The sequence below is a fragment of the Anas acuta genome, chromosome 2 (genome assembly GCF_963932015.1).
Source record: "Anas acuta chromosome 2, bAnaAcu1.1, whole genome shotgun sequence".
In the NCBI taxonomy this organism is placed as follows: domain Eukaryota; kingdom Metazoa; phylum Chordata; class Aves; order Anseriformes; family Anatidae; genus Anas; species Anas acuta.
This window is the reverse complement of record NC_088980.1, coordinates 37573754-37601316: the sequence shown is the minus strand read 5'-3', so window position 1 is coordinate 37601316 and position 27563 is coordinate 37573754. Positions and strand designations below refer to the sequence as shown.

Below are 27563 nucleotides of genomic sequence, written 5' to 3'. Positions count from 1 at the left end.
GAAGGTATTTATATATATATTATATAGCATATATGTATATATACTATATAATGTGCATTTGTGTATATATACCCATATATGCACTAAGATTTGTATTTTTCTTTCATACAAATGTCGAGTTCTGTGTATGTCACAATAGTTCTTCAATCTCAGTGCATGCTAATACACTTCAACATTTCATTCTGTGTTGAGCTATCCATGGATCTCAGTGAATATCAATTAAGACAAGGAAGTATTTACAGGGAAAAGAAACAACATACTGATTAATTCTCCTCTTACTTTACACTTGTTTTGCAGGCCAGACTTCAAAAAACATCAGTTCATCTCCAAGCATAGAGAGCTTGCCTGGAGGACGTGAATTTACAGGATCTCCACCTTTGTCTGCATCAAAAAAGGATTCATTTTTCAGTACAATCTCCCGTTCTCGTTCCCAAAGCAAGACTATGAGCAGAAAAGAGTCTGTGAGTTCTTTAACTTTTTAAACTATTTTAATGTCACACTGCATTACTTGTTAGAGCCAATCATTTCTCTCATTCATTAAGCACTTGTACTTGAAAATGTTTCCCTCAGCTCAAATTAACAGCAAAAGCAGAAATAAGCTATTTAAACTGTTTCTGTTGAGTAACATCTCCATTATAGATTCCATCCCATAATCCTACTTGAGCTGAAACTGTGAAAGTGCCTCATTCCTCTGAGAAAGAGGAAAGAACTCCTGTAAGTTACTTTGCTTTGTAAGACTTTTGGTTTAACCCTGAAGTTAATAAACAGTTCAGTGGGGAGCGTGAATGCTCAGCAGATCCAAACATGTCCATCTGTTATCCCTGAAATTCTTTAATACATACGAGGTTTCCCAGTGTCTGTAGCATCTGTAGTCTGTAGTCACAGTTTTATTTCTCACACAGCCCTGACCTTCCTTTTGGCCACAAGACATTTTTTATTTAAACAGAATATTTTCATCCAAGAAAAGCAGTTTGAATTAATCATAGGTGTGTTCCAAAGAAATTCTCATCCAGTCAGTGATATTTTAGGAGCGCTAATTTGGTCAATCTCATATGCCTTGGAGCAGGAGGATTCTTGTTTATTTTACATAACCGTTCCCCATTGGCTTTCTGCTGATTAGAACCCAGCTAGCATAGACTGAAAAAGTTGTATTTTTTGCGAGATGAAGGCAGGTTTTTTTCTCTTCCATTTTTATCAATGTATAGTCATATAACTTCCCTTTGATTTCAATAAAAATGAATTGTAATAGCAATATTCTTATACTGCAGCATTCTTCAGGTATTCAGAAATCTTAGAAGCAGAGCTAAATTCAGTGCAAAAATTAATCTGAATATCTCATCATTTTTGTCCTTAAGCAGCAGAAACGTTAATAGTCACATTATATTTTTCAATTTGATACTTACAGTGTTTTAATGAAATGCATAACTTTGCACAACTTTTTTTTCAGTTTTTATTCATTAAAAAAAAAGGTTTAATTCTTGTTCTGCATTCTTCATTGATACATAAAGAAAAATTGCGCACTGTAGTTAGTTAACAAGAAGCCTTAATTTTGGGTTATATTCATTTAAGATACATCAGAATGAATTTAAAGCTAAAACCAACTCAAAATCTTTCTGCTTGTCCTCAAGAGTTGAAGAAAAATTAATATACCAATATTAAAATTCTCCTTTTATTCAGTTTAACAAGATCTAAATCCAAATTTTGTTTACAACTTTTATTCCTGGCAGGACTTAGTTTTTTTGCACTTAAGTAGAGTTTAAGAATAATTCCTCCTCGGTTTTCTAATAGGAGACATAGAAGAATTTTTCATGATAACACTCAGAGTCATGTAGAGTCTATTAATGACCAATATATTTTCAGGTTAATAATTTCCCTTATTAGTGAACTTTTATTAATCTTTATCAAGGATTTTGAACAAAGCTGCTAATTGGAACATATTTGTAGTCCTTATGATAATTTTCAACAGTTTGGTGGTCATGATAATCTAAGATGACCATTGATTTTTAAAGACATTGTTTGAACTGTGATAAACTTTACATTGTAGCCTTGAATGACTGAATGGCTAGGAAAGGTTTTAGGCTACCAAAATCTGTGTCTCCTTGTGTTTGTTTCTGACTGACTTTTGATATAGGAAAAAAAAATAAATTATAGCAGCTCTGAGAGGAGTTTTGTTTAAGTCTGTTCTTTAATTCCTTAAGATTATGTTGTAGTTTTTATTTTCCTGTGAATTTCATGATCTCTAGTGTTCTATTTAAAGAAAACCCCAAAGAGTTCATCCTAACCTCCAGAAATAGTTGCATCAGAATTCTCCAGTCTTATGATTGCTTCCTTTACAGCTGTTTTCTAAAGGAAAATAATAATAATAATAATAATAATAATAATAATAATAATAATAATAATAATAATTCATTTTATTTATAAAAACTGAACTGTTTTATATTTTTACATTTGTCTCTAGTAATCATAGAGATTGTATTACTAAGCATTGCAGAAATTACTTTTGTTGGAACATGGCCATGCATCTATCACTTTTTATAAAGATGCTTTTAAAAGCAGTCATTCTGTGTGTAATGGATGAAGGAGAATCCATTTCCCCTTCATCTTTGTAATTCTAATTAATGTCCTTCTCAAGGAAAAAGTAGGAATGGAATGCATACATAAAAATATGTCCTTCAACGTGGAATTAAAAAAGGTGATTCCCACATACCAGAGGACATTCCTGTGGCATTGTCAAAGGATGAATGGGAATGTCATCATCACCGGTATCACAGGTCCAGTTCTGGACTCCCCCATATAAGAGAGATGTAGACACACTGGAGGTTGTCCAACAAAGGGCCACAAAGGTGATGAAGGGACTGGAGTACTGCGTGGGTGACCAAGCACTGGAACAGGTTGCCCAGAGATGTTGAGTCTTCCTCCTTGGAGATATTCAAAAGCTACATGGACATGGTCCTGTGCAACCAGCAGCAGATGGCCCTGTGTGGGTTAGACCAGCTGACCTCCAGAGGTCCCTTCCAACCTCAACCATTCAGTGATTTTGTGACAGGATAAAATGGAATGAGACTTGTCTAAATTCTTTCTTTCCTAAAGTCTGTCCAACGAGTTGGACTTTCTTTGGAAGAGTTATAATCATGATACTTAACTTGATTCATTGCCTCCAGGAACAGGATGTCTCCATTTCTCTTATTAAGGACTTAATAAGATATTAACATTTGTGTTATATTTAGTCTTCTGGATTTTTTTTTCTTCTCAAATCCAAAGATCAATTGAATGACATTTTTACTGCTGTTGACAGAAACAGATGTCCCCAGCTTTATTTAGTTAAGGAAGTGAATATATAGCCTCAGGGCTGAATGCACAATATCAGATCATATTTTGGCAACCGATGGCAGCCTGATGTTATTCACATTATTACTGAGAAGCATTAAGCTGTGTGCTAATGCGAGACCCTCCAAAAGTGTTTGAAAGTGTGTTTTGTTTTTTTTTGTGTGTTCAGCAGTGAAATACCTCTCTTCCTCCTTACTGCTTTCTGATAGGTTGCAATTTCTGGAGCCTCCTGACCCTAAATAAGAATAGGAACATAGTAATTTATAATACAGTTCCGTGCCCGTTATCTTCTGGCTGGGTCAGTCTAGCTGGAATAAAGTTCCAGAAAATTTCCACTCATAGCCTGCTTGCTGCCCCCTCACTTTCATCAGAGTTGGGAGACTGGGTACATTTGTGGGCCATTTATTTGTGATTATGTTATATTCACTACTCCAGCAAACATCAAGGACAGTCTCTTTTCAGCAAACAGCAAAGCTGATTAGACCTTGCTTTTCTCAAATATGGTTGGCTGGTCTCAGTTTCTGGCAGAAAATATTGTAAATTGCTTTCAGCCATCGAGATGGGCCAGAGAGGGAACTTCAAGTCAAAAATTGCAACTGTTTTATAGAGATATTTTTAACCAAAAAGAAGATTTTCATTTAGATAAATTGTATATTTTAATAATTTCTAAATTAAAGGTCTCAAGTTAACAAAAATCAAATGATACCTTTGGAAAATGTGTTAATTAAAGAATTCCAAAGAAGGACACGTTTTTAAGGAAAATCTGGAGAAGTTTATTTTCTTTACTAAAACAATTTACAAATGTGGTCAAACAGAATCCTCGTTTTTAGCAAAAAAAATCCTGAACAAGGTGTCATCCATTATGCTGGTTTTGATTGCACAGACTTTTTAATTAAATTAAATTTGACAACATATGCTATTGTCCCCACAAGCAGGTAGAAACAACTGTTACTGCCTGTGATTTACATTTCAGGTTTATCTGATTTGAAGTTAGTTATGAGTACACCTACAGATTAGAAAATTAATGGATGCCATCATTTTTAATTAAGTAGGCATCTGCTTTACTGATTTTGGAGCCTCGTTTAAGCATGCAAGCTTGACAGTTTTGCTCAAGTAGAGGTAGGATAAGAAAATCAAAGGGATAATAAAAGAAACGTTAGAGAACCACACATAAAAACTCATGCATGCAAAATTTATTTGAAGAAGAGCATACCTTTTGTATGATGCATGGTACTCACCTTGGAGACATCTTTTATTCTCATATCTCTTTTCCTTGACTATTATTTTTTAAATCTCTTTAAAAGGCTTTAATCAAAATATTTGTCAGTCCATACTTAATCATGATGAACATTTGTTCAAAAACGTAAATGCTACGATGAAATGTCTTTTTTTAGTTAAACATCATGAAGTGTGCTCTGAACACATAAGTGTGTACAACACCCAATTTCATGGTCAGTGTGTATCAGGCCTAAAGTTAAAGGCATGATGATTGTTTCTCAGTGCCTTAGGTTTAATGACCTCCAATGCCTTAACATTTTACTTCAATTAATGTTGTAGGGCACATGCTTTTTTTTTTGCTTTTTTTTTTTTGATGTGAGAAAACAATTCTGACACATTAAAATTGTAACTTAGTACTTAAGTTCATCTAATTTTAGAGATGGGTGAAAAGAATAGTAAATCTGAGGTGCTGCCATGTCACGTGAGCACAGTTCGTAGAAAAACCTCTGAGATACTTTGGAAGTATGATGCTCTTCTCAGTTTCCTTCCTCAGGCACCCACAACATGCTGTGACTCAAATAAAAGAGCTGAAAACAATGCAAGGGAAAATAAGCTGCCTTTTAAAGTTTTTCATTAGAAATAACTTGCAAGTTTCATATAATTTAGGAAAAAGACAGCTGTATGCATGAGTGGCAGCTTTGAATTCTAATGCTCCTTATCTTTTTCGGAGTGATTCATTTCAGGGAAAAGAAACTGTACTGTGATAAAAGCAGAAAGTTAATTGCTTAGGAAAAAAAAAAAAAGAGAGAGAGAGAGATGAATAAAAATCCAAGTGGCTCAGCAGTGCTTTTTTGTCATATTGTGAGCAATAAGTATGTATACAGAACAGATCTGCAGGGCCATTTGGAAGATTTTTTAAATGTCAGTGTAAACTGTTGTCTTTCTCTGGTACCAGAGATTCAGATACGTGCAGCTGAATTAGAGTTACCAGTTACTTCTGCATAGAAGCAAATTAAAATTATATAATTGGAAAGAAGGCAGTAAGAGCTTTTTAAATTATTGGACAGCCCTGTATAACTGTCAAGGAAATTTTGAAAAATACCAAAATCTTGAATTACTTAGACTATAAACAACATCTAAAGAAGGATAAAAGTGACGTAGGAACCAAGAAACATGAACATTCACTCCTCAGCAATCATGTTACCAGCAGCACTGCAGGTACAAGAATTTGCTCTGTGCCTGCTCTTTCCACCCACTGATCATGAAGTTAATGTTTCAGCATCCCAGTGACAGAGGGAAGTGTGTCTGAGGATCTATACTGGTGGTTTGAGCTGCCCTTTTACTCCCTTTAAATGGAAATCTCTTCCCTTCATCTGCTCTTTTAAGATGACAGCACAAAACTACTGTCCAGTTCTGTGAAGATCTCTGAGATCTGTACTGAACTCTGTACTGAACTCTGAACAAAAGCATCGGCATCCCTCTAAATCAAACTATCATTTTAGTTGTTTGGGCTTTTTTTGACTGGAAATGAATTGTGAAATGAATTGTAGGTATGCATTTAAATATAGAATAGCTTGATTCTTGTTTTGTCTGTTTGGTTAAATGAAATCTTTTCCTATAAAGAACAGAACTGGTACTTCTGTTCTTTTAACGTAGTATGTATGTTTATACTGGCTTCTTTTTATTGTCACTGCACAAGCACTATACTTAAGATTTACCTTCCTTAAACTCGGAGTTCTAAAAGCCCTAAATAACAATATCCTAATCTGGCCTGTATCCTGAATCATGATAGGAGTCACATCAAAGGTCAAATACATCCAGCCTTAATAGAGAAGGCTTTAGTAAAACTTTTTTGCATCTGATGCCTAAAAGAATTTTAACTGATGATGAGTTGTACAAAAGGTATACTGTAAATCCTTCATAAAGGATTGTGTGTTTGTTAAACTGTGTGTATATCAAAATACTTATTCAGAAAGGAAAACTAAAAAGCATAATTATGTATGTATATCCTACTTAATTGACTATTTCATTCAACCAAAAACTTCAGTAACCTAATATTGAAACATGGAATATGAATTTTATTCATTGCACAATATCTGTTTATTCATCATTCCATAGTTTCAGAGAGCTCTAAATTCAGAAAATGTTTTGCTTTTTTTCCGTCTGTTCACATTTCTCTAACGTTTGCCATAGTGGGCCTATGCAGTCTTAAAGGCCAGATAGGCAGAAAGCCAGCTGTGATACCAACCGATAATGGAGGAAATGAAGTTCTCATTTGCTTATGTGTTTATTTATAGACATTTCCAAAATGCTTACAATCATTACCATTTAAATTAATATCTCAGTTTTATTATTTATGCAGAAATACTGCAATATGATTATGAACAACATCAACAGCAGCACTGACAGAAACCTTTCATCAGTATTTCTGTTCAAAGGGATAATTTCTATTTCCTTACAGCTCTTCCTGCTTTATTACCTGTTCACTTATCAAGTGAAGTACTACAGATTTTCTTAGATGTTCAGTGCCCACCCATCCACAATCGGTTATGCAAGTTCTGTTACATTCCATAGATCTTCCAGCATATTATGGGTCTTGTTCTTAAACTGTCTCTCTGCAGTCCCACAGGGCAGTGCCAGTAGTCACAAGTCCCTCAAGTTTCACATTTGCTTGAAAAAGAGTTTTCTTTCCATCCTCCCTTTCTTTGTCCCTAAGTAAGAGCTTTCACTGTTACATATGTTCAATTTTCTCCATCTTTTTGGTAAGGAGAGGATATCTGAGCGTGGGAGTAACATATTTTAGAGAGGAAAATATTCCCAGGTTAGATTAATACAAGTCCTGCTCATACACCAGCAATTCATGTGCTAGTTTCCAGCTCTGCAACAGTGAGGCTGGTGCACCTGGAAGCTGCTTCAGTAAGACACTCACCATTGGAAGCTGCTTTGGGAAACATCCAAGCCAGTGGTCCTTTGCCACTAACATCTCCGGGTAAGGTGAAACATGGCACACTAAGCTGACTCCAACAGAGTGATCCTGGCAAATAGGCTCTGAATTGCTTAAGATGGAAATTCAACAGCAGGGCCTGGTGGTTAGAAGCTGTGAGCCAAAGTTTCAGCTAGTTTTGGGATTTTAATTGAAATTAAGTAGATCTGTCAGAGGGCATAAGAGATCCTCTGGGACTACATCTTCTGCTTTTTTTCCAAATTTTACTATATGTAGATATTTTAGCTTTGTTTTAAAATAAAATAAATCATATAAATAAATAGTTATAAATCAACAATTAAATAAATATTTTCCTTCAGTCACTAATCATTTTGGTGGAGATTATAATTTAATATTTTTATCATGCTGTCCCAATATGAGCTGTTGACTGGTCTGCTCCGTGTGAATATATTCCAAATTGATCCACTTTTTCATAAAGCTACAGATACATAACACATTAAAATACATATATATATATTTCACACATCTTCAATTTTAAAGACAGTAGGAAATATGTATTTTTTCTTCCAATCGAGAACTGTGAGTCTCCTGGGGCAATGATAATTCTGCTGTTAGAAACTTGTTGGAAGAAAGAGTTCCTGACTATGCTGAATCAGAGTTGCATTGCTTTCAGGGTTTTTTTTGGTTGGTTGGTTGGTTGGTTGTTTTTTTTCTCTGTTTTATGTTTCTTTTTGAAGAACAGAAAGGCTGATCTATTTATTTATTTATTGTTATATTAATTTATCATTTAATCATTTACCAATAATTAGTTGTTTCTGTTTACATGCACAAAGCTTGGGAGAGCATTGTATGATGCCATGCCTTTCTGTGTTGATAGTGAAAGCACATAGAGAAAAGTCAGGATAGGACTACTGCCCAAAAACATATGCCTTCTCAGGTGGATGCCTTCTTGATTTCAATTTATTGGGAAATCTATCTTTATCTCATCCTATTTGAACATCTCTATCTGTATTATAAAATTCCTTTCTTGTTTTTGATACCAACTTTCAATCAGAGCACTCTGAACAAAACAATCTGATATTGTTTTGCAGTGTTGGTACATAACCTGATTTAAATTAGCTCCTAGCAGTCACACTGAATATTTCAGTGACCTTTCTTATGTCCTTCATTGCAGTTTCTTATTTTTCTCAGTCACATTTCCTCACCCCCTTCTGACATATGTTGTCACTGAGATATCATCACTAAGGACTATGAAGTGACAGTTTGGTTTCAGGTTCTAAACTAAGCAATTCTGCTCCTGAACTTACTTTTTTGAGCAGAAGAGGATGCATCATGTCCTGAAGTGTTTTAACTTTGACGGCACTATGTTTTGATCTAGAATTCTAGGATTACTTTTTACCTAATTCACTCACGCTTGCTCTTATGACCCTTGATGAATTTGGAGACACACAGTACTGCCAGAGAACAAAGTTTCTGTGTTGGAAAGCAACAAGTCAAAGTAATGATCAAGGCAGATGAAAAAGGGGGGGAAAGGTATGCTTTCATTCATTTTGTATTTTCCTTAACCTCCTTTAATGTGGATAACTGCACCACCACTTCCTTCATTAATCTAACAGAGAATTTGTTTGTGCTTTAAGGAATGCACTAAAATAAGTATATAACTATCTGCAAATGTGCGGTGCTATTTGTTACTCTGAGCACCTAAGTCTACTAGCAGTAGTGAAATTAAGAAAGAAGAAAAAGGGGGAAAGAAGGAAACATTCCCACTTAACCATTACCTGGACAGGTTGGAGAAGTGGGCCCACATGAACCTAATGAGGTTCAACAAGACCAAGTGCAATATAACAAAACTGCACCTGGGTCAGGGCAGTCCCAGACTGGGAGAAGAACACATAGAGAGCAGCCCTGCAGAGAAGGACTTGAGGGTTCTGGTGAACAAAAGGCTTGACATGAGCCAGCAGCGTGCACTTGCAGCCCAGATGGCCAATTGTGTCCTGGGCTGCATCAAGAGGCATGGCCAGCAGGTCAAGGGAGGTGACCGTGGCCCTCTGCTCTGCCCTCTTGAGCCCCCCACCTGCAGCACTGCATCCAGGTCTGAGGCCTCCAGCACAAGCAAGATGTGGGTCTGTTAGAGTGGGTCCGGAGGAGGACCATAAAGATGATCAGAGGGCTGGAGCACCTCTCCTGTGTAGAAGGGCTGAGAGAGCGGGGGATGTTCAGCCTGGAGAAGAGAAGGCTCCAGGGAGACCCTATTGCAGTACTTAAAGGGGTCTTATAAAAAGGGTGGAGAGGGACTCTTGGATAGAAATTGGATAGAAAATGCTAGGACAAGGGGGAATGTTCTTAAACTAAAAGAGGAAAGATTTAGATTAGACATTAGGAAGAAATGCTTCACTGTAAAGCAATTGAGACCCTGGAACAGGTTGCCCAGAGAAGCTGTGAATGAACACGTCCACAGAGGTGTTCAAGGCCAGGCTGGATGGGGCTTTGGCCAATGTGATCTAGTGGGTGGCATCCCTGCCCGTGGCAGGTGGGTTGGAACTAGGTGATCCCAAGCCATTCTATGATTAAACTACACTTTACCATCCTGGTGTTATGCAGTCTGGAATGAGTTAAAAGAGTGTGAATTAAGAACATAATTCAAGTTCACCATGAATGCAGTCCATTGGAATAAATTATATACGATTTATCTGAGAATATTGTGCTTAAAATGTTGAATGTTGCTGAAAATGTACTCAAAGTAATGAAAAATAGCAGTAGTAAAGATGTGAAAAATACTTAAGTAAGGTGTATTTGGATATATATTAATAATGGGGTTACTTCAACTCATACAGAAACAGACAAAAATAGAGAGGTAATGGTTCATCACAGGAAATTGGTATATAACCTCTACTTCCGCAGGAATTAATACCTGAAAGCAGTATCTGAAGTCCTTTGTGTTCTCCCACACAATCAGAAGTAACAAAATTCTCAAAGTAAAAGTGACAACATGAACTGACAATATACATCTGTGACATCCTTGGTGAATTTCATCAAGCAAAAGCAATTGTGCTCACATCTAATCATTTCATAGCTACTTCCACACAGAAGAAGCTTTCTCTAGACATCTGCAAAGCGAAATGCTTCTTCAAAAGTCTACTAAAAATTCTTCCTTTCCATTGGCAACAGTTTGGTTGCTAACATGCTGAAGCCATGTCTGTAAGACTGACTAATATTGCCATATTGTTTCCATGTCCTCCCCATATGTGTGTCTGTAGCCATCTGTTGTCTCTTGGCTTGCACTGTTAAATCCTTTAGAGTTTTTTTTTTCCCTTTCTGTTTTTATGGCGCCAAGGAGAGTGAGGTCTTGGTCTTGATGAGGGCCTGGGATTGATACAATTAAATAATAAATAAGTTAAATTAATAAATTAAATGTTACTTTAATGTCATTTATTGTTCAAAAACAGTAGTTTCTGGTTTAAATGTCAGCATATGCTGTAGAGTATTCTGTGGCTGGCATGGATCATAAAAAAAATCTGTGGGTGTCAACCAACATTCATCTGTCAGGGGTTCAAGATTAAGAAGTTAAATCTTGTATTTAGTTGCATTTAATTGTTAGACTCAAAAAATTAAAATGAAATAAATTCTCACAAAATGGAAACAATAACCACTACTTTTTTCTGTAGGGAAATTTGCATAAAAATAAATGAGATTCCATGCATCTGAATCTTGTTTAACATGTAAAACGTTACTGATATCCTAAGGCTGAAAAACTTGTATATATTTTGTGAATAAGCATTGGTAAGTCTCTAAGCAAGTCTTTGGCTTTAGAATTTCCTTGTATCAATGTATTTTTTTGCCATTTTTTTCCTCTAAATGATTCAAAACCTTATGAGAATTATTTTAAAATTTGCCCTTCAAACTTGCCAAGAGGTCAGGGGATGATTTTTTATGGCTCTTACTATGTATACTGAAGGAGATGAAAATATGACAGGGCAAATTAATACAGGAAATATCCAAGGGCTATTAACTAATAAAAAAAGAAAACAACAACAACAACAAAACCCATTTCTAGTTCAAGAAATCTCTGATTCTCAAATCTTTGCATCCTCTGGGAGAGTATTCTGGCCAATACCACTACATGCTTGTATTATTATGTACTTTTTTCATTACACGTGATGCTACCCATCTTTGACCACCATCAAACAAGAAACTAGTAAAACTAGGCCTTTGTTCCAACACAATTCTGTCACTTTTTGCAGTGTATTTTTCATCACATTTTTGCTTAAGCACCTTACATACCTTTAAATAGTCTTGAAAGTAGTTTCTTTTCTGCTGCACTTGCCACTTGGTAGTGCTGCCAAGCTGATCAACTTTCAGAGCCATTCATCTCTGAGATGAAAGGAATTTTGCCATTCTGAGTGTTCACAAATGAAGTATTGAGATATACATCATTGTAAGCCATTGATAACTGAGGGTTTCCTTTTCCTGGAGTTTCTGGAGTAAAACAGACAAAAATTCAATTTTTCTTTCACTTCCTGACCGGTAAGACTGAAAATTTAATGTTAGTATGGAAGAAAGGCATTGCAGACCTGATTTCCTATATCTGTATTCCCTGTTTTCCAGCCCCTCTAGTTCTGTGTCTGTTCTCCCATCATGTATTGGGAGAAACTTGCTTAAAATGATAAAAACAAGGTTGAGGAAGAATGGCTTCTGCCAAAACTACAAGACCTTGGCTTGTGTAGAATGCTAAATTCCAGTGGCCTTAATCATTTTTGGAAACATTATTGCAGCTTGTAAAGTGATGAGCTGTAAAAGGGTAGGATTACAATGTCGAAACTGTAAAACTTGCTGTAATCTGTTCTTGAAGGTGCTGACCACTTTTAGTTAGTCATAGCTGTTTTTCTGAAACAGTAAAATTTGATGAAAAACAGGGTATGGTAGAACCATCACTGATCTCATTATGAGTCTACTTAACTCAGGAGAGAAGGAAGGGTATAAAAATTTTATTTCCTGAGCTGTCTTAGTAAAGGTGAGAAGATAGATGAAAGAAAAGGTAATAAAAAGGGAAGAGCGAGCTTTGGACAAATGGAGAGCACCAGAACTACTGTATAGGCACCAGAAATACATATATTTCAAAAAAAAAAAAAAATAGCAAAGATATGGCAAATCATTAATCATAAAAGAATCAGTCTTCATGGCAAAAGGAAAAGGAGATATAACAATGTAATCAAAGTTCTGGATACAGATAAGAAGAAAGAAAAGTATGAGAAACATATATGTAAATCACTTTTTTTGCAGATTCAGTCTTACCACAACAATGAAAATAGTTGGAGATGTGGATATGGAGGTAGTCGAATAGATTCTTGCTTTGACTAGAGACATAAATACTAGCCTACCTTATTTTGTTAATGAAATATAAATCAATGTTGCATCACAAATAACCTAGTTGCTTTTCATTCTCACATTTAATTTGTTATGGATCATCTGTAAGGCTCTAAATCATCAGGAATGTTGAAGATGTGGAAAAGTTTTTTGAGGACCCTGGGACTAAATTTTCAGAAAATATAGTTAAGATGTTTTACTGAAAAATAACATCATTAAATGTGCACAACTCGGTCTTGCATGTCTCATGCAGTGATTCTTTTGTTTGATTTGCTGCTTGATTTGGTTTTCTTCCTTATAATACAGCTTGCAATATTAGAAAATTGTGAGCTTATTAGGACATGTTGCTCAATAATTTGGCAATGATTTTTTTGTTTTGATTAGTTATTTAGATGAATGATTGGTTTTTATTTTGTGGTCAGACGGTTAACCTTTGAGAACTATAGCAGAATAAGTCTGAATCGCTGCTTACGTCTTTGTGGTACTACATCTGTCCATTCAGCTGGAAGGTTGGTTTCTCAAGGAAGGAAGGATCATAATGGTTTTCTTTTAACTTATATTTGGTCAGTTCAAAGAGTTTGTAAGTCTCTGGTCACGCATAAGAGGGATCAAATCATCAATGCTACAAAATAAAAATGGTATCCGGGGAACTCACTGTTCCAGCACAGTGAAGCACTAAAGTTGGTGTTTACAGGACGGAGCAGGGAATACTGTCTGGACAGGAATAGACAGCATCTGCAAAATACCAGTTATAAATCAGTTGTTTCATTTACTATTTCTAAAGAATTTGACTTTAGAATATTGAAAAAAAATGTCTTTTTTTCTGAGGGGCTTTTTGGTTTTGCTGCTTACCTTTACAAAGCTGTAAAACATTCATAATTTGCAGAACAATTTTAGAAAGATCCTGTAAGCAGATTAGATTTAGAAATGTTGATTAGAATTGTCTTCTGCTCAAACTGCTAATTGGAGCAGGACAATCACTAATATTGGATCAGGTCAGTGGCTTTGAATAGGAACTCTACCACTTCTGTGAGTAACCGCTTCCACTGCTGCACCACTCTCCTAAAGAAAAACATTTTCCTAATGACCAATTTGAACCTTCCAAGAGACAATTTTTGGCCTTCTGTGTCTTCCGCCGCTGCTGAGAATTTGATTACATCATCATTGTAACTCCTTGTAGTTGCAGGCTTCCAGTAATCCCCTTAACCTCCTGTTTGCTGTAGTAAGCCCAGCTCCCTCAGCCTGTCCTTCAGACCTGTAACCACCACAGTAGCCCTGCATTGGACCTACTCCAGTTTCTCCAGCGTCCTTGAGCTGATGGCCTAAAGTATTACTCAAGGCAAGGCCTCAAGAGCACTGAATAGAGGTGGATAATGACTTTCCTGTATCTGCTGACCACACATTCCTCCTTAGGCAGCCCAGAGCACTATTTGCACTGCTTGTGAGGGTAGTGCTTTGTTAGTTCACATTCAACCCAGCAGCCACTGTAGCCTACGTAGCCTTTTCAACAGGCCTGAAACATAGCTAGTTCCTTTCCTGTCTATACTGCTGCATTGCTTTTTCTTCTCAGTTGCAGAATTTTGCACTTCTTTACGTTTCTTAAACAGAAACCTCAAAAATGTTTCTTTTGCTTAGGCCTCCAGTGTCTCATGGTCTTTCTGAATTGCAGTTCTGACAGCTCCCAGTTTTGCATCACCTGAAAATCTACGGAGTATGCATTGTGCCCCCTCATATGAGCTGTTGCTGAAGATACTAATCAGTATCTCTGTAGCAGTCCATGAGTTACTGTGCTCATTTCCAACCGCTAACTGGATGTAATGCCATTGACGTAACCATTTGAGCTTTGGTGGGGGCTGACCAATTTTCAGCCCATCTACAATGCTTTTGTCCAGTCCATTCTTCCTCATGTTGTAAATGATGAAACTTTTGGAAATGTGTTAAAAGCCTAAATAAAGTCAAAGTATATTGCATCCACTTGTCTCCCTTCATCCGCATGACCAGTCATTTCATCATAGCAGGTCAAGCGTGATTTGCACTTGGTAAATCCTTGTTGACTTCTCTTGATTATTCTCTTGTCCTTTGCGTGTTGGAAATTGTTTCCAAGAGGACATGCTCCATGAATTCCAGGACTAAGGTGAGGCAGTTTCTTAGATCCTCCTTCACACTTTTCTTTAATATGAATGTAAAATTAACTTGTCTCCAGTCATCAAGGTTGTCCTGTAGTAGCAATGATTCTTCATGGATGATATTAAGTTGTGTTACAATCACATCATCAGCTCTTTCAGCACCCATGTGTGTATCTCATTTGATTCCATATATGTGAACACATTTGGCTTCTTTGTGTATTCATCAAGTTATTGCTCTCCCACTCGTAGCCATACCTCTCCTTCCCAAGCTGGACATGCAGAGGTCTAGCAGCAGACTTGGCCTAAAAAGCTATAGGCAAAAATGGTATTGCTGCAGACTCTTCCATATCATCTGGCATTTTGTTATCTCCCCTAATAAGTAATAGATGGACATCTTCTTTGAACCTCCTTTTGCTGCTATCATACTTGTAAAATTCCTTCTTGTCACCCTTTAATGTCCCACATTAATTGTAGCTCCAGCTGGACTTTGTCCTTCCTAGTGTTGTTCCTGTGTCCAAGCAAATCTTTTGTGCTCGTCCTTTGTTTCCTGTCATTGTTTCCACACATGGGCTTTCCATTTCCACAATTTCCATTTCAATATATGCTTTTATCATTTTAGTTCGTTAAGAAACTCCTTGCTCAGCCAAGTGGGCCCTCTGAATACCTTCTCCATAAGTGCTGCTTCTTCGTGTATTTCTGGATTAGGTCCCTGTTCTATGGCAAATTAAACTTTTAGTCTTTTGCACTAGATTAGCAAGCCTGTTAACAAAGATGTTCTTCCCTGTCTTTGCCAGGCACATCTATTCTCTTTTTAAATTGTCCTTCCTCATCAAATGAGGTGTCACAATCGAAGTAGGTGAAGCCCTGCTAGTGCCAGCAAATATGTAGCCATATGTGTGGTCTGTTGGATATACCTCCTGCTAGCCAGGCTTTTTCCTTTTGCCACAGGATTAAAGAGAAAAGATAAATGGATTCCTGTCCCATTCACCCTTGCCCAAGAGCCCTACAGTCGCTTTTGAGGTAAAATGGTTTCATATCACTGCCTAATTGGTGTCTGCATGAAAAAGCAGAACGAAATTAGAACATTATGTTACCCCAAATAGTCTTAATGCAACACCACAAATTGACAGTCCAGGCAAGCTAGGCAATGGGTCTGGCTGGCATACCCAAAGAAAGTCACCAACCACTCACTGCCACTGATTACTTTGTCTTGGAGGCTCTCTGATATGGTGTCCAACCTGGATTCTTCCTCTGAGGGAGCTTGTTCATCTCATCTGCTGCCTGGGCCCTGCACCATTGGCAAGCCTCCCTGCTGCCAGAAGTCACAAGCCTCCAGTTTCCATTCCCTTAGGAGTGTATGTCTTTTTCCCATTCTGTCAAGCCTCAGTTGCACCTTCCCTGCCAGTGGCATAAACTTTCGCACCTTGAAAGATCTTGTCAGTCTCCTCTTTGTCATCCCCGATGCAACAAAATGCACTAGCTGCTCCTCGCCTACTGCAGCTACTCAAACACAGCAAACAGGGCTCCATATGCACAGAGGTTGGCACAGCACTGCAGGTGACAGGCCCAGGAAGGGCAGGAGTTATGTCTTGTAGCGTGTCACCACCATTTGGGTGTTGTCTTCTTATGCAAACAGTACATCTGGGTCTCTTGTGTGTCAAATGCCAAGTTAACAGCCTTGCTTATTTGCTCATCCTGCTGGCAGCACTCCTTGGTGCCTTTCCTGAGGGTGCCAGATAAATAAGAAGCTCAAAGTGCATTCACTCAGCCTTTTGCAAGATTTCCCACTTGGCAAGAAACCTCTTGCACTGTCTGTGAGTTCCTGGCCACAGTGCCTTCCTTTGTAAGCACTGGGTATGCCGAAAGCTTCTGCAGCCCATGCTGGATTCCAAATGAGCTGAAGGAGTGGTGTACTCAGCACCAGTCTCCCATGCCAAAGGAAGGGGTACTCTTGTACAGTTGAAAAGGTTAGTTTTGTAATCTGCTCAAGTGGATTGAGCTGTCCAAAAACATTTAAAATCAATTTACTGCTGTTTTGATCCATGAATAAGAAAAAACAGTGTGGGAAACATGGAAATTTAAATTATGTGAAATTAATTTTTTTTATTCAGTTGTAGGAGATAGTGGTTTTCCATTACTGACTTTGTGTTTTTAGGAAATAGATTTTTTAATAGGAAAATACTCAATTACTGTTTCCTTTCCCCATCTTATAGCTAGATTTGTAGTGAACTGGCAATTTAAAATTTATGGTATATTATTTCTTCCAAATGTTAGATTTCTATATGTAGTAGCAAAAGGTCTTCTGCAGAGGCATTGCTTGAAGAGCTTGTATGGGCTGTGACAGAACTGCAGCCTTTAAATGAGGTTAGTCTTTCAGAATCCATAAATTGCCAATATAAAATCAGTCCCTTTGAGGCTTAAATTGACAAGAGTATGACGGTGGGTAAAATAAGGTGAGGGTTTATTAACATAGAGAAATAGTAAAGAAAAATATATTTTTTTTATATTTAGCAGGCTATAGGCATGAGGAAAAAGTGCATAAGGAGAAAGTGATATTGCTGGATCTTGCAAAATGCTACTGTTTTTTTCAATTGCTTTTGGATATATGCTGTATTAGTGCTAAGTTTCCTTTTCTTGCCTCTGTGTCTCAGTTTGTGATGAAGATTAAGATCACTTGTATGTTTAAATCAAGATTGATTCAGACTGATCAGTTTGGGAATTTTTTCATTTGAAATGTAATTCACACTTATGTTCAGCAATCCCCATCAAACAAGGATATGATAAGACTGAAACTCCTAAGAAAAACAGCATGCTGAAATACTGCTTTGCCTTTATATTTCTGAATTCAATTGCATTCTTAAATTAAACAAAACAAAATTGCTTGATACTCTATGTGTTTAAGCTTTTTTCTTAAAAAGGTTTTTTTCTTAAAAAGTGATGACTTTCTCTGCCATATGGTCATTAAGTCAAGACTGGATGCAATTGTAAATAGCAAACAAAAGCGTTAAAAGAGAAATTCTTCATTGAGGTAGTTTCCATTGCATATACAGGTCTTGTAGCTTAAAGTAAGGCCTTAAAATCAAGAATCTGTTTTTAAAATTTGTATTTTAAATTACTCTTGATGTATCCTTATTAAACAAATTGATAATTCAAAGTAACTGTTTTACAGTATGTGAGCTGCAAATAGTTTTCACCTAAACAATGTATAAGAAGTTTTGTGCAATTGCAATTGCCTTGGCGTAGAAGTGCAGGTTTTTAATACAGGTAGAGCATGATGTGTGACTCAAATAAATATGCCAAAATTTATAATAGTAGTGCACCCTAGAGGTGTGGCATTAGGTCTCATGAAATGTACACCTTAAAATAAAAAGGAATTTTTCTGAGGTGTCAAAAGGATTGCTGTTAATATTACTCTGCCAGAAGTGTGTATTTTTCTCCTTGATATTTTTTTTCAACTGTTGCTGTGGTACTGTGTTTCTGGAAAAGAAATAAGAACTCTTAACCTTTCATGGATAACGTAGGAGAATGTAAGCAGTTTTTTCTTAGATTCTTTAAATGAGAAAAAGGGTAGTATTAAAAAAATTTAAACTTTAAGACCAAACCCTATTTCCATGAAATAACAAAATAATTTACAAGTCTTTTAATAAATACATCTGGAAGGTAATTCTTTTTATTTCCAAAATTTGCTGACACAAAGAATTAGAAGACATCTAAACATGTCAAGGGTTAGCTTACCAAGCTTACTGTATATCATAAAAGGGTGTTTGTTTGTTTAAAAATGCTAATAATGTTTTATTTGTAGGAGGAGGAATTGGAGGCCCAAATTTCATTTCTACAAGGACAGCTAAATGACTTGGAAGCCATGTGCAAATATTGTGCGAAGATGATGAACACACACCTTGGTAAGTGCAGTATCCTCTATTAGCCTGCTAATCTTTGTGAAGGCTCTTCTGATGTTTGTATTACAACTGAAATAATATTTATGTAGTACAGTACATATTATTTTAGAAGTCATAACAAAAATTAAATTAATGTACCCAGTTGTTCTATCAGATTCTGCCAACCATGGTACCTTCATTCTGTCATACCTTTAAATTTGAGAGTGTGTTAGCCACTGATGATGCTAAGAAAAAATTAGAGGCATTTTAGCACAGACGGTCTTTGTTCTTAAGATTTATTTTCTTGTAAGAGGCTTGCTAGAACTCACAGCTCATTTTGTAAGCCCATTTGCAGTTCAGTAGTCCCAGAATGATACTTTGTGCATGTATTGATAGCTGTATAAAATTCATATACTTTCATTAAATCTAACACCTGCATGGTCTATGCCGATCACCTTCTTTATGTAAAAATGTGCTACTGTAGGCAGACTACTTTGTAGTATTTTGCTTAGACCAGGAAAAATATATTAAGGTAGGAGTTCTATTAGGAAAATAATCAACAAAGACTCTAATCTGTAATTTGATTTATATGTTGCCAAGACAAATCAGAGAAAGTAAACAAAAAGCTTCAGTCAATTCAGTTATAAATATACTTAGCTAGGCTTTGATAAAAGCAGCATTTTTAAACTGTGTTGAACCAAAGTCCAAAAGTTACTATATTTAGTTATGCGCAGAAAGCACTGTTGTTAAGAAATCAGGGCACAACTGCAATAATTTTAAGATTTGTTTATAGCCTACAACATCACAGTCCAAGCAAAATAATTTGAAGTTGAGTGTTTCAGTGGGTAGAACTAAATATATGACACCTAAATTTACCAGATCAAAAATATCAGATGTGAAAGCCACGTTGTACTTGTATTTTCATTTTCTTTTATGTGAGTGTCTGTATAATTTTAGTAGCCACTGTTACGATCCTAGGAAAAGCTATAAATACTGTGTTATTTGAAAGTTTGGAATCACAGCCTTCAAAAGCCAAGTGTAAACCTCTAAGCCCAACAGCTTTATTCTGGTGTAGGGTATTGCTTCTGTGAGGGCATCTGGGCAATGATGAGACTGGAGGCAAGCTCAAAGCGTTATTTGCTGCTGAAATGATGAGGGAAAGAACAGTGTATCACAAAAAAAAGCTAAAGTTTTTTTCTTGGCCTACTTTTGGGGCCAGTATTCTCCCAAAAGCAGCGTGGAGCTGTTTACTACCCATGAAGGACAGGACAAACAATCCCCTGTGCACCTCTGGCTGTGGGTATGCACTGGTTGTACCAGCACTGCTTCCAGAGCCCTCCAGCCTGGTTTCTCTTAGTTGACTCCCTGAACTTCTTCACAGTATTCTTGCACATCTTGTCAACACTGTGGGCTCTTAACTTTATAAACTTGGGTTAGACTAATGCATTTAAATCCTGTAGAGATTAACAGCTATGCATGTGTCCTGATTTTAGCTAGGATAGAGTTAACTTTCCTCCTAGTAGCTGGTATGGTGTGTGACTTGGATTTAGGATGAGAGTAATGTTGTGGTGCTGAGATGGCACCAACATTCCCAGTTACTGCTTTCGTAGCAAACTGAAGAGTTTAGGTGTCTCCAAATGAGCTGGCAGATGACCCATGGAAAGGCAGAAATAGAACCACCATGGTATTAGCCTGTATGACCTGAAATCTGTCAATCACATTCATCCTGGTGATCTGAGCAGCATGCGCCAGCAGACTGCCCAGGAAAATGGATTCTCTGTAGCACCATAGAGCACCCGCTGAGGATTATCTCCTGTATCCATCGCTTCTCAGGGCTTGAGGGAACGGCAGCAAAATAAAACTCAGAAAATATGTGGTCATTTCTGGGTCAGAGGAAAGGTTAGCAAGGGCCGATATTGCAACTAGTCCAGTACTCCTTCAGGCATCTCTTACCCATGAAAATGACTTAATTTCAGAGACCACAGAACAGATAATAATGAGTTATATTGCTCCTCTTGTAATCTTTGGGACACTTAAGGATGTTATTTCTTCCTGTAAGGCTGTGTTTTTCTGATTTCATGACCCAGCTTTTGGCTCTTGCAACTTTCTTGATAGCAAGATTGAAAATCCTCATGTATCTTAGCTATATAAAGTGATCAGGTAATCTCTCAACAGTGTCTTTACTTTGGGTTGCTTTTTACACCAGGTCATCTTTGTGGTCTTCCTTTCAATTTTTCAGGGTTTTCACATGCTTTTTGTAGTGTATTAATCAGATCATAATAACCTGTACTAGCAGTAGGCTCAGCAAAGTGGTCATTTAACAAAGGGAAGGTCATCTGTCTACTTTTACATACTATTCCTCTTTTTAAACATATTTAGTGCAGCATCACATTAGTGCACTTTGATACAGTGGTAGGTTGAGGTGATAATCCACTATGACCTTTAAAATTTTGTGAATCACAGCTTTCTAAGCACAGTATTTTATCCTGTTTTCATAGTGAGGAAATGTTTATTTCCATATGTGTTCCTTGTATTTGATTATGTTGAAATTCATTTGTTGTATTTGACTTTTTTCAGTCTAAGTTCTACTTTTTTAATTCAATAAAGTTCTTATTGAAAACATTTTTAGATGGCTGTTTAAGACACTTTTTGCAAACTTCATTACTCAATTTATACTCTTTTTTCCTGTATTGACTGCATTACATTTACAGGTCACTGTTTAACAAAACAACGTTAATTCTAGCTTATGAAATTGGATATCCAGTGCCCATGCACCACAGAACTATTCGATTTACACTACAAATTAGAACAATCAAACCATAGGATGTTCTTTCACTTACAAGAGGGATCTTGATGACAGTCAAGGACAGTTACTTCATGACAGATATGTTGCATTATAGCACTGATATAATCAAGATAACCGTGAAGACATTTGTACTGTTTTGAATCCCTAGCAATTTATAGTCTATTTATATCAAATCCAGTTATACCAAGTGCGTCTTTATATAATATCTTTTTAGAAAATAATTTTGTTTAATTAAAATCTCAGTCAGAATCCTCCTTTGTCATAGAAAGTTATCACGTTTCTTTACCAGGAACATTGTATTTTCTATAGGTTTCAGCAAATAACACCTAATAGTATATTTTCTTTGCATAGTGCATGAGGGAAGACCACAGGGATAGAACAGCGTTTTTTATTTTGTTCATATATTCAAAGATGCTTTCATTAAATGTTTATCTATTTCTGTAAATAACACACACAGTGTACCACACAGCAACGGCATAATTAACTGCTTGTAATATCAAGGGATGTTACCATGGAAATGAATGATGGTTGCGAAATATTACTACTTAGTGCTATGTGTAGAAATTAGAAATAGTCTTTTGATCAGAAAAACAGAGGAAAGTCATTCTGTGATATTTGTCTCTTTCTTAGGGCTGAGCCTCAGAAAGAGCTTTAATTTTGTTCCCCCTCTCCCTTCACCACTGAAACATGGCTAAGGTGGAATGCCTTTTAATGCCTCCAAAGACTATTGTTGAAATTTGTGTATATAAAACTGGCAGACAGGAGGCAGATTTTGCTTCTGTTACAGCCCTTCTCCACCAGCTTGTCTTAGACTTTACAAAAAAAAAATTTCCTCGTGTTCAATTTTTCCATTAATGAAATGAAGACACATCCCATCTTGTAAGCCTATCCTGTGTCTTTGGTCTTAATATAAATGCAGAATAGTACTCAGCTGATAGTGAAAAAGTATATTTGCCATAGCTATTACTATTCCAGCATTATCACCAATATATTTTCCTGCTGTTTCTTTTTCACATACACTGGCCCTTTTCAGGAAATAATATTGTTTCATGTGCCTTTAGTAATGAGGTAATGTTCTTCAACATTTTTCTTTCTTTGAGGTATTTTTCTGCTAGTGCAGATAAACACTTCAAGGCTCAATGATTCAGAAAGCTGTAATATACTGGTTAAATATTGCAATATTGTAACCTGTCATAACGTTACTTACTTTATGAATAATTTTGATTGCTTTCCTCTTTTCTTTTGACTATGTGGAAAGAAAAGCATCAAAGTAGCAAGTGCATTCCGAAGAATATTTTTCCTGGTAAATGTGACCTTTGTCTGATAGAGCAGATCATGAATAATTTGTCTAAGAGATACACATTCAAATATCAGTCAAAAGGCACCACAATATCTGCTGGACTGCTCCTCTCTTGCTCTTCACATTCGACATGGGACTGATTTTGAGGTCTTAGTTCAGCATGGAGTGAGTCCAGAGGGTCTCAAACAGCAAAGGTTCAGCATGTCCCAGACTTGAGACAACACAGTGTTGTTAAATGGCAGTTCAAATTACAGCAGTTAATAATACTGCCGTCTGAGACCTTCTGCTTTTCTAGAATCTTTAGAGTCTGGAGCCTGTCAATACCAGCCCAGGATTAAAGCACGGTGTCTTAACAAAAAATGAATTAAAACTCTGGAGAAGTATCAATCCTCCATAGGCAAGCAGTAATAGAAGAGGTTGTGAAGGATGTTTATGAGCTTGCCAGGTTTGTTGCAGGAAGAAAATTGATGAATTTTAAAATGTCATCTGTTTATAAGGGACAGGAAACAATCCATCATCACAGTTCTTAAGACTGAAGGACCTGGCATTAGTTTCCAGCAGAGATATAGTTTCAGATCTCCAAGTATGTAAAAGTTTACCAAATAATCAACACGTGTAGTAGAGGAAGTCCTTTTCATGAGAGGCAATTTAAAGGAACATTGGTTCCATATTAACTCGGATATGTGGATCTTTATATAGAAACCATTCTTTTTTGATGGGCAATTCATCAGGTTATGAAAGTACAGAAACTAAGGTCATTCCACACTTGCTTTGCTTAAGGACAGCACTATGTAAATGTAGGCGGGTTGCTACCACAGCTAGCTGAGGTCCAGGAGCAATTCAGCTGCTCTCTCACAGCATAGAGCCTCAGATAATAAGCCCTGTGGACTCATATCAGCTCTGCAAAGAGCTAGCTCACATGGTTCAGCACAACACCCTAGAAATACGTGCAAAGGTACCCAGTTATACAGAATAAACATAAGTCTGCCTGATTTTATTAGTTTCATCTTAGTTCTGGCACAACTTAACTTGAGCCAGCTGCTAGACAGACATTCATGTGGGTCTCTGAAAAACATTGCTCAGTATCCAGGTTTTTAAATCACTTCTTGTCTTGGAGGCAGCATCACTAAAACCTCTCAGCTCTGACCTGCACCTAGTAAGTTTTTACACTTAAGCATGCTGGCTTAGCTGAACCAAAGCAAATAAATCCTTCTCTGAGCTATCTGTACAAGGCTGGTTGAGTTGCCCTTACAGTGCATTTTCTAATGTTTCTGCTATCTGTAATGTGTTGCTATGTCCTTCACCAGTATTACAGTACATCTCTGGTCCTCCAGTATGATTATAGAAGGGAGGTCGAAAGGTGAAGATTTCATCCCCCTTCTTTTAAATGCCACTGAAATGACATAGTAGCTCTAGGCTTTCATATGTAGACTACATAACTGTACATTTTTACAAAATGCCCAGAAGTTACAGTGTCACAGTAAAAAACAAACAAATAACAAGAAATATAGTATTTTACCTAACTAAGTGGCTTACTATTCACAGAAAGCATCTTTAGATCATAGGATATGTCCCTGCCACAGGCATCAGGAAATTCTGGCAATTGTTAGACTCACTTACACTTATACCACCTGACATGTTCCAGACAAACATTGTTCAGAAGTCTCATTAAACATAGTTCAAAACCACCTTTTCACTATAATTATTGCAAACGGTGAGCATGGAAAACAATATATAAAAATACAGGAACAGAAACTTACAGGATATAGTTGGTGCGTAATTTTAGTCACTGTGAAATAGCACCTTTAAAACCTTAATTAGATTGGCTTCATCCATCCCTCTTTTTAACAGTCAATGGAGTTGTTACCGGGATGCATTTCATTATAAAGATCACTTGCAGTGGGGGAGGGAGATGAGGAGAGAGTTTACTTAATTGCTCATTATTTAGAGGCTGATATATTACTCAATATAGATCTGCATGCAGTACTTGTAAAATTTCTGCAATATAGTACTGAATTCTTGGTTTATGTATCATGTGAAGAAAGGAAAGGTTATGAAATTTTTGTAAGTATAAAATGAAATGGAAATTATTCTGCTGCCCTGGGTTGAAATGAAATGCTTTATCTTTTTTTTTTTTTTTTTTTTTTTGAGGTAATAAGTACATTAAATGAGTTCCCTCATGCTTAGAATGTAAATAATCCATAGTTCACAAACTCAGTGTAATTAGAAATGCTGTAAGTAAAAATAGGCCACATCAAACAGACCTTTGAGTCTAAGGGGGTTGCTGCTTTGGTTAAGAATAAAGATGTAAAATAACCTATAAAAATCATTTACAAATACAGGACATTAACAGATTTATTAAACAATATGGGAGTGGTTACTGTGAAACAAATATTTGTTATATAGCTTTGGATTCAGATTCTCACTTCTGGTCACACTCTATATATATATGTGTGTGTAGGAAGAATAAAAGTGTAATTCTTTGTGCCCCATGAATTCAAACCACCTTTTTGTCTCTTAAAGGTAACTCTTAAGGTCAAAAACACACAGTTAACCAGTAGAGAGCTGCTTTCTTTCTACAACTGTGCTAATCCTGAAAGTCCCAACCGTGATAGGCACCTACAAACCCTTTCATCCCATCAGTCTTGATGAAAAAGTGAAGATTTAAATAATGAGGCTCACACACCCTATCATTACCTAAATTAACACCTTTCCTTGCAAGTTTCAGCAAATTCTTGTCACGGTGTTTAATTCCATTGATTCTTTTCCTTCACTTCTTGTAGTGAGCATCTTCCTACTACTGACAACCACTGACAATCCACCCTTTCATTCCCATATTCTCTCAGGCATTGGATTGTCTTATGATGTCAGCTTTAGAGGAATTAAACCTTTATACATCAAATTCTGGCATGACTAAATTGTTAATTTCCCCATTATTTCCATAGATACCAACGGTATTCTAATGGTTGAGCCTTGACATTGTTTTGCTTATTATTATTTTCTTCAAGATCTACCTTTGATTTAAACTGCCAAGTGAGCAGGGACATATTTCGTAGAATCAGAGATTCATAGAACAATGGAAGGGACTTTAAAGATCACCTAGTTCCAACACACCTGCCACAGGCCAGATCACCTTCCACTAGACCAGGTTGCTCAAAGCCCCGTCCAGCCTGGCACTGAACACCTCCAGGGATGAGGCATCCACAGCTTCTCTGGGCAACCTGTCCAGTGCCTCACTGCCCTTACAGTGAAGGATTTTTTCTTAATGTCTAATCTAAATCTTTCCTCTTTTAGGTTAAGACCATTCCCCTTTGTCCTAGCATTTTCTATCAAATTAAAGAGGCCCTCTCCCCTTTAACTACTGAAAGGCTGCAATGAGGTCTCCCTGGAGCCTTCTCTTCTCCAGGCTGAACATCCCCCCCTCTCTCAGCCCTTCTACACAGGAGAGGTGCTCCAGCCCTCTGATCATCTTCATGGTCCTCCTCTGGACCCACTCTAACAGACCCACGTCTTTCTTGTACTGGGGACCCCAGACCTGGATGTCGTGCTCCAGGTCGGGCCTCACCAGTGCAGAGCAGAGGGGCACAATCACCACCTTCACCCTGCTGGTCATGCCTCTGTTGATGCATCCCAGGACACAATTGGCCACCTGGGCTGCAAGCACACACTGCTGACTCATATCTAGCCTTTTGTCTACCAGAACCCTCAAGTCCTTCTCTGCAGGGCTGCTCTCAATGAGTTTTCTCCCAGTCTGTGCACTTGTCTGCAACTGCCCTGACCCAGGTGCAGCACCTTGCACTTGGTCTTGTTGAACTTCATTAGGTTCACATGGGACCAGTTATCTAGCTTATCATATGTGATACGTTTCTTTCACTCTTCACACTTTGTTTAGACTTTCATGGTCACTCATCGTGTTCAAAATACATGTCATCTTTAGAAGAAGGGCGTAGAGCTATTTGAATGATGCTAGAAACCAACTGTTTTCACAGAAGAGGACTGCAGTGGTAGATGGACCAGGTGACACTGAAAAGTTCCCATCTTCAGAATGCAACAGCATGACTCAAAATTTTCAGAGGGAGCAAACCTACCCAATCTGCATAAGATATTCAGGATATTAAGATATGCAGTGAGAAAAAAAAAAAAAAGGAAATGGGAAAATGACTTTCCTTTAACATGTGTTTATAATTGTTTTTATTAATGGGAATTTAACTACACTTCACAGCTGGGCTCAACTTGCTTTTCAGTTGTAATCTGGGCTCAAATCCAGTACTGTTGTCAATAATCTATTTCTAAGGACTTCTGAGTAAGTGATACAAATATGACTCAAGGCTTGAAATATCATCTTTTTTTTTTTTTTTAAGTGAAAACTAGTGTAAATTGCAATCTCTTCTACTAGGCATAGCAATTTCCCGTGCCGCAAGTGACACTGCTGAATGGACATATCATAGAATTCAGTGATTTCTGACATCAGACTTCTCAGGAACAATAAAACAGATCTTGCAGTCATCTTACCCCAAACAGAGATGCACTCCATGGATACCTAAAAAGTCTTAAAGAGCATAACATTTGTTTTGGTAATAATGCCCCATCTTCTCATGGC

General features: G+C 37.0%; 1 protein-coding gene across 10 annotated transcripts in view; it reads left to right on the top strand.

Moving 5' to 3' along the window:
* The window catches only part of TBC1D5 (TBC1 domain family member 5), a 317841-nt gene that overhangs the window by 270471 nt on the left and 19807 nt on the right, over window positions 1–27563 (top strand). For 8 of the 10 annotated variants that reach the window (XM_068674320.1, XM_068674318.1, XM_068674325.1 and 5 more), the window contains 3 exons: window positions 298–461; window positions 14958–14987; window positions 18782–18881. In XM_068674320.1, the coding sequence (XP_068530421.1) occupies window positions 298–461; window positions 14958–14987; window positions 18782–18881 (294 nt within the window). The remainder of the gene's footprint in view (window positions 1–297; window positions 462–14957; window positions 14988–18781; window positions 18882–27563) is intronic. The other 2 variants (XM_068674328.1, XM_068674319.1) reach the window with 1 other exon arrangement.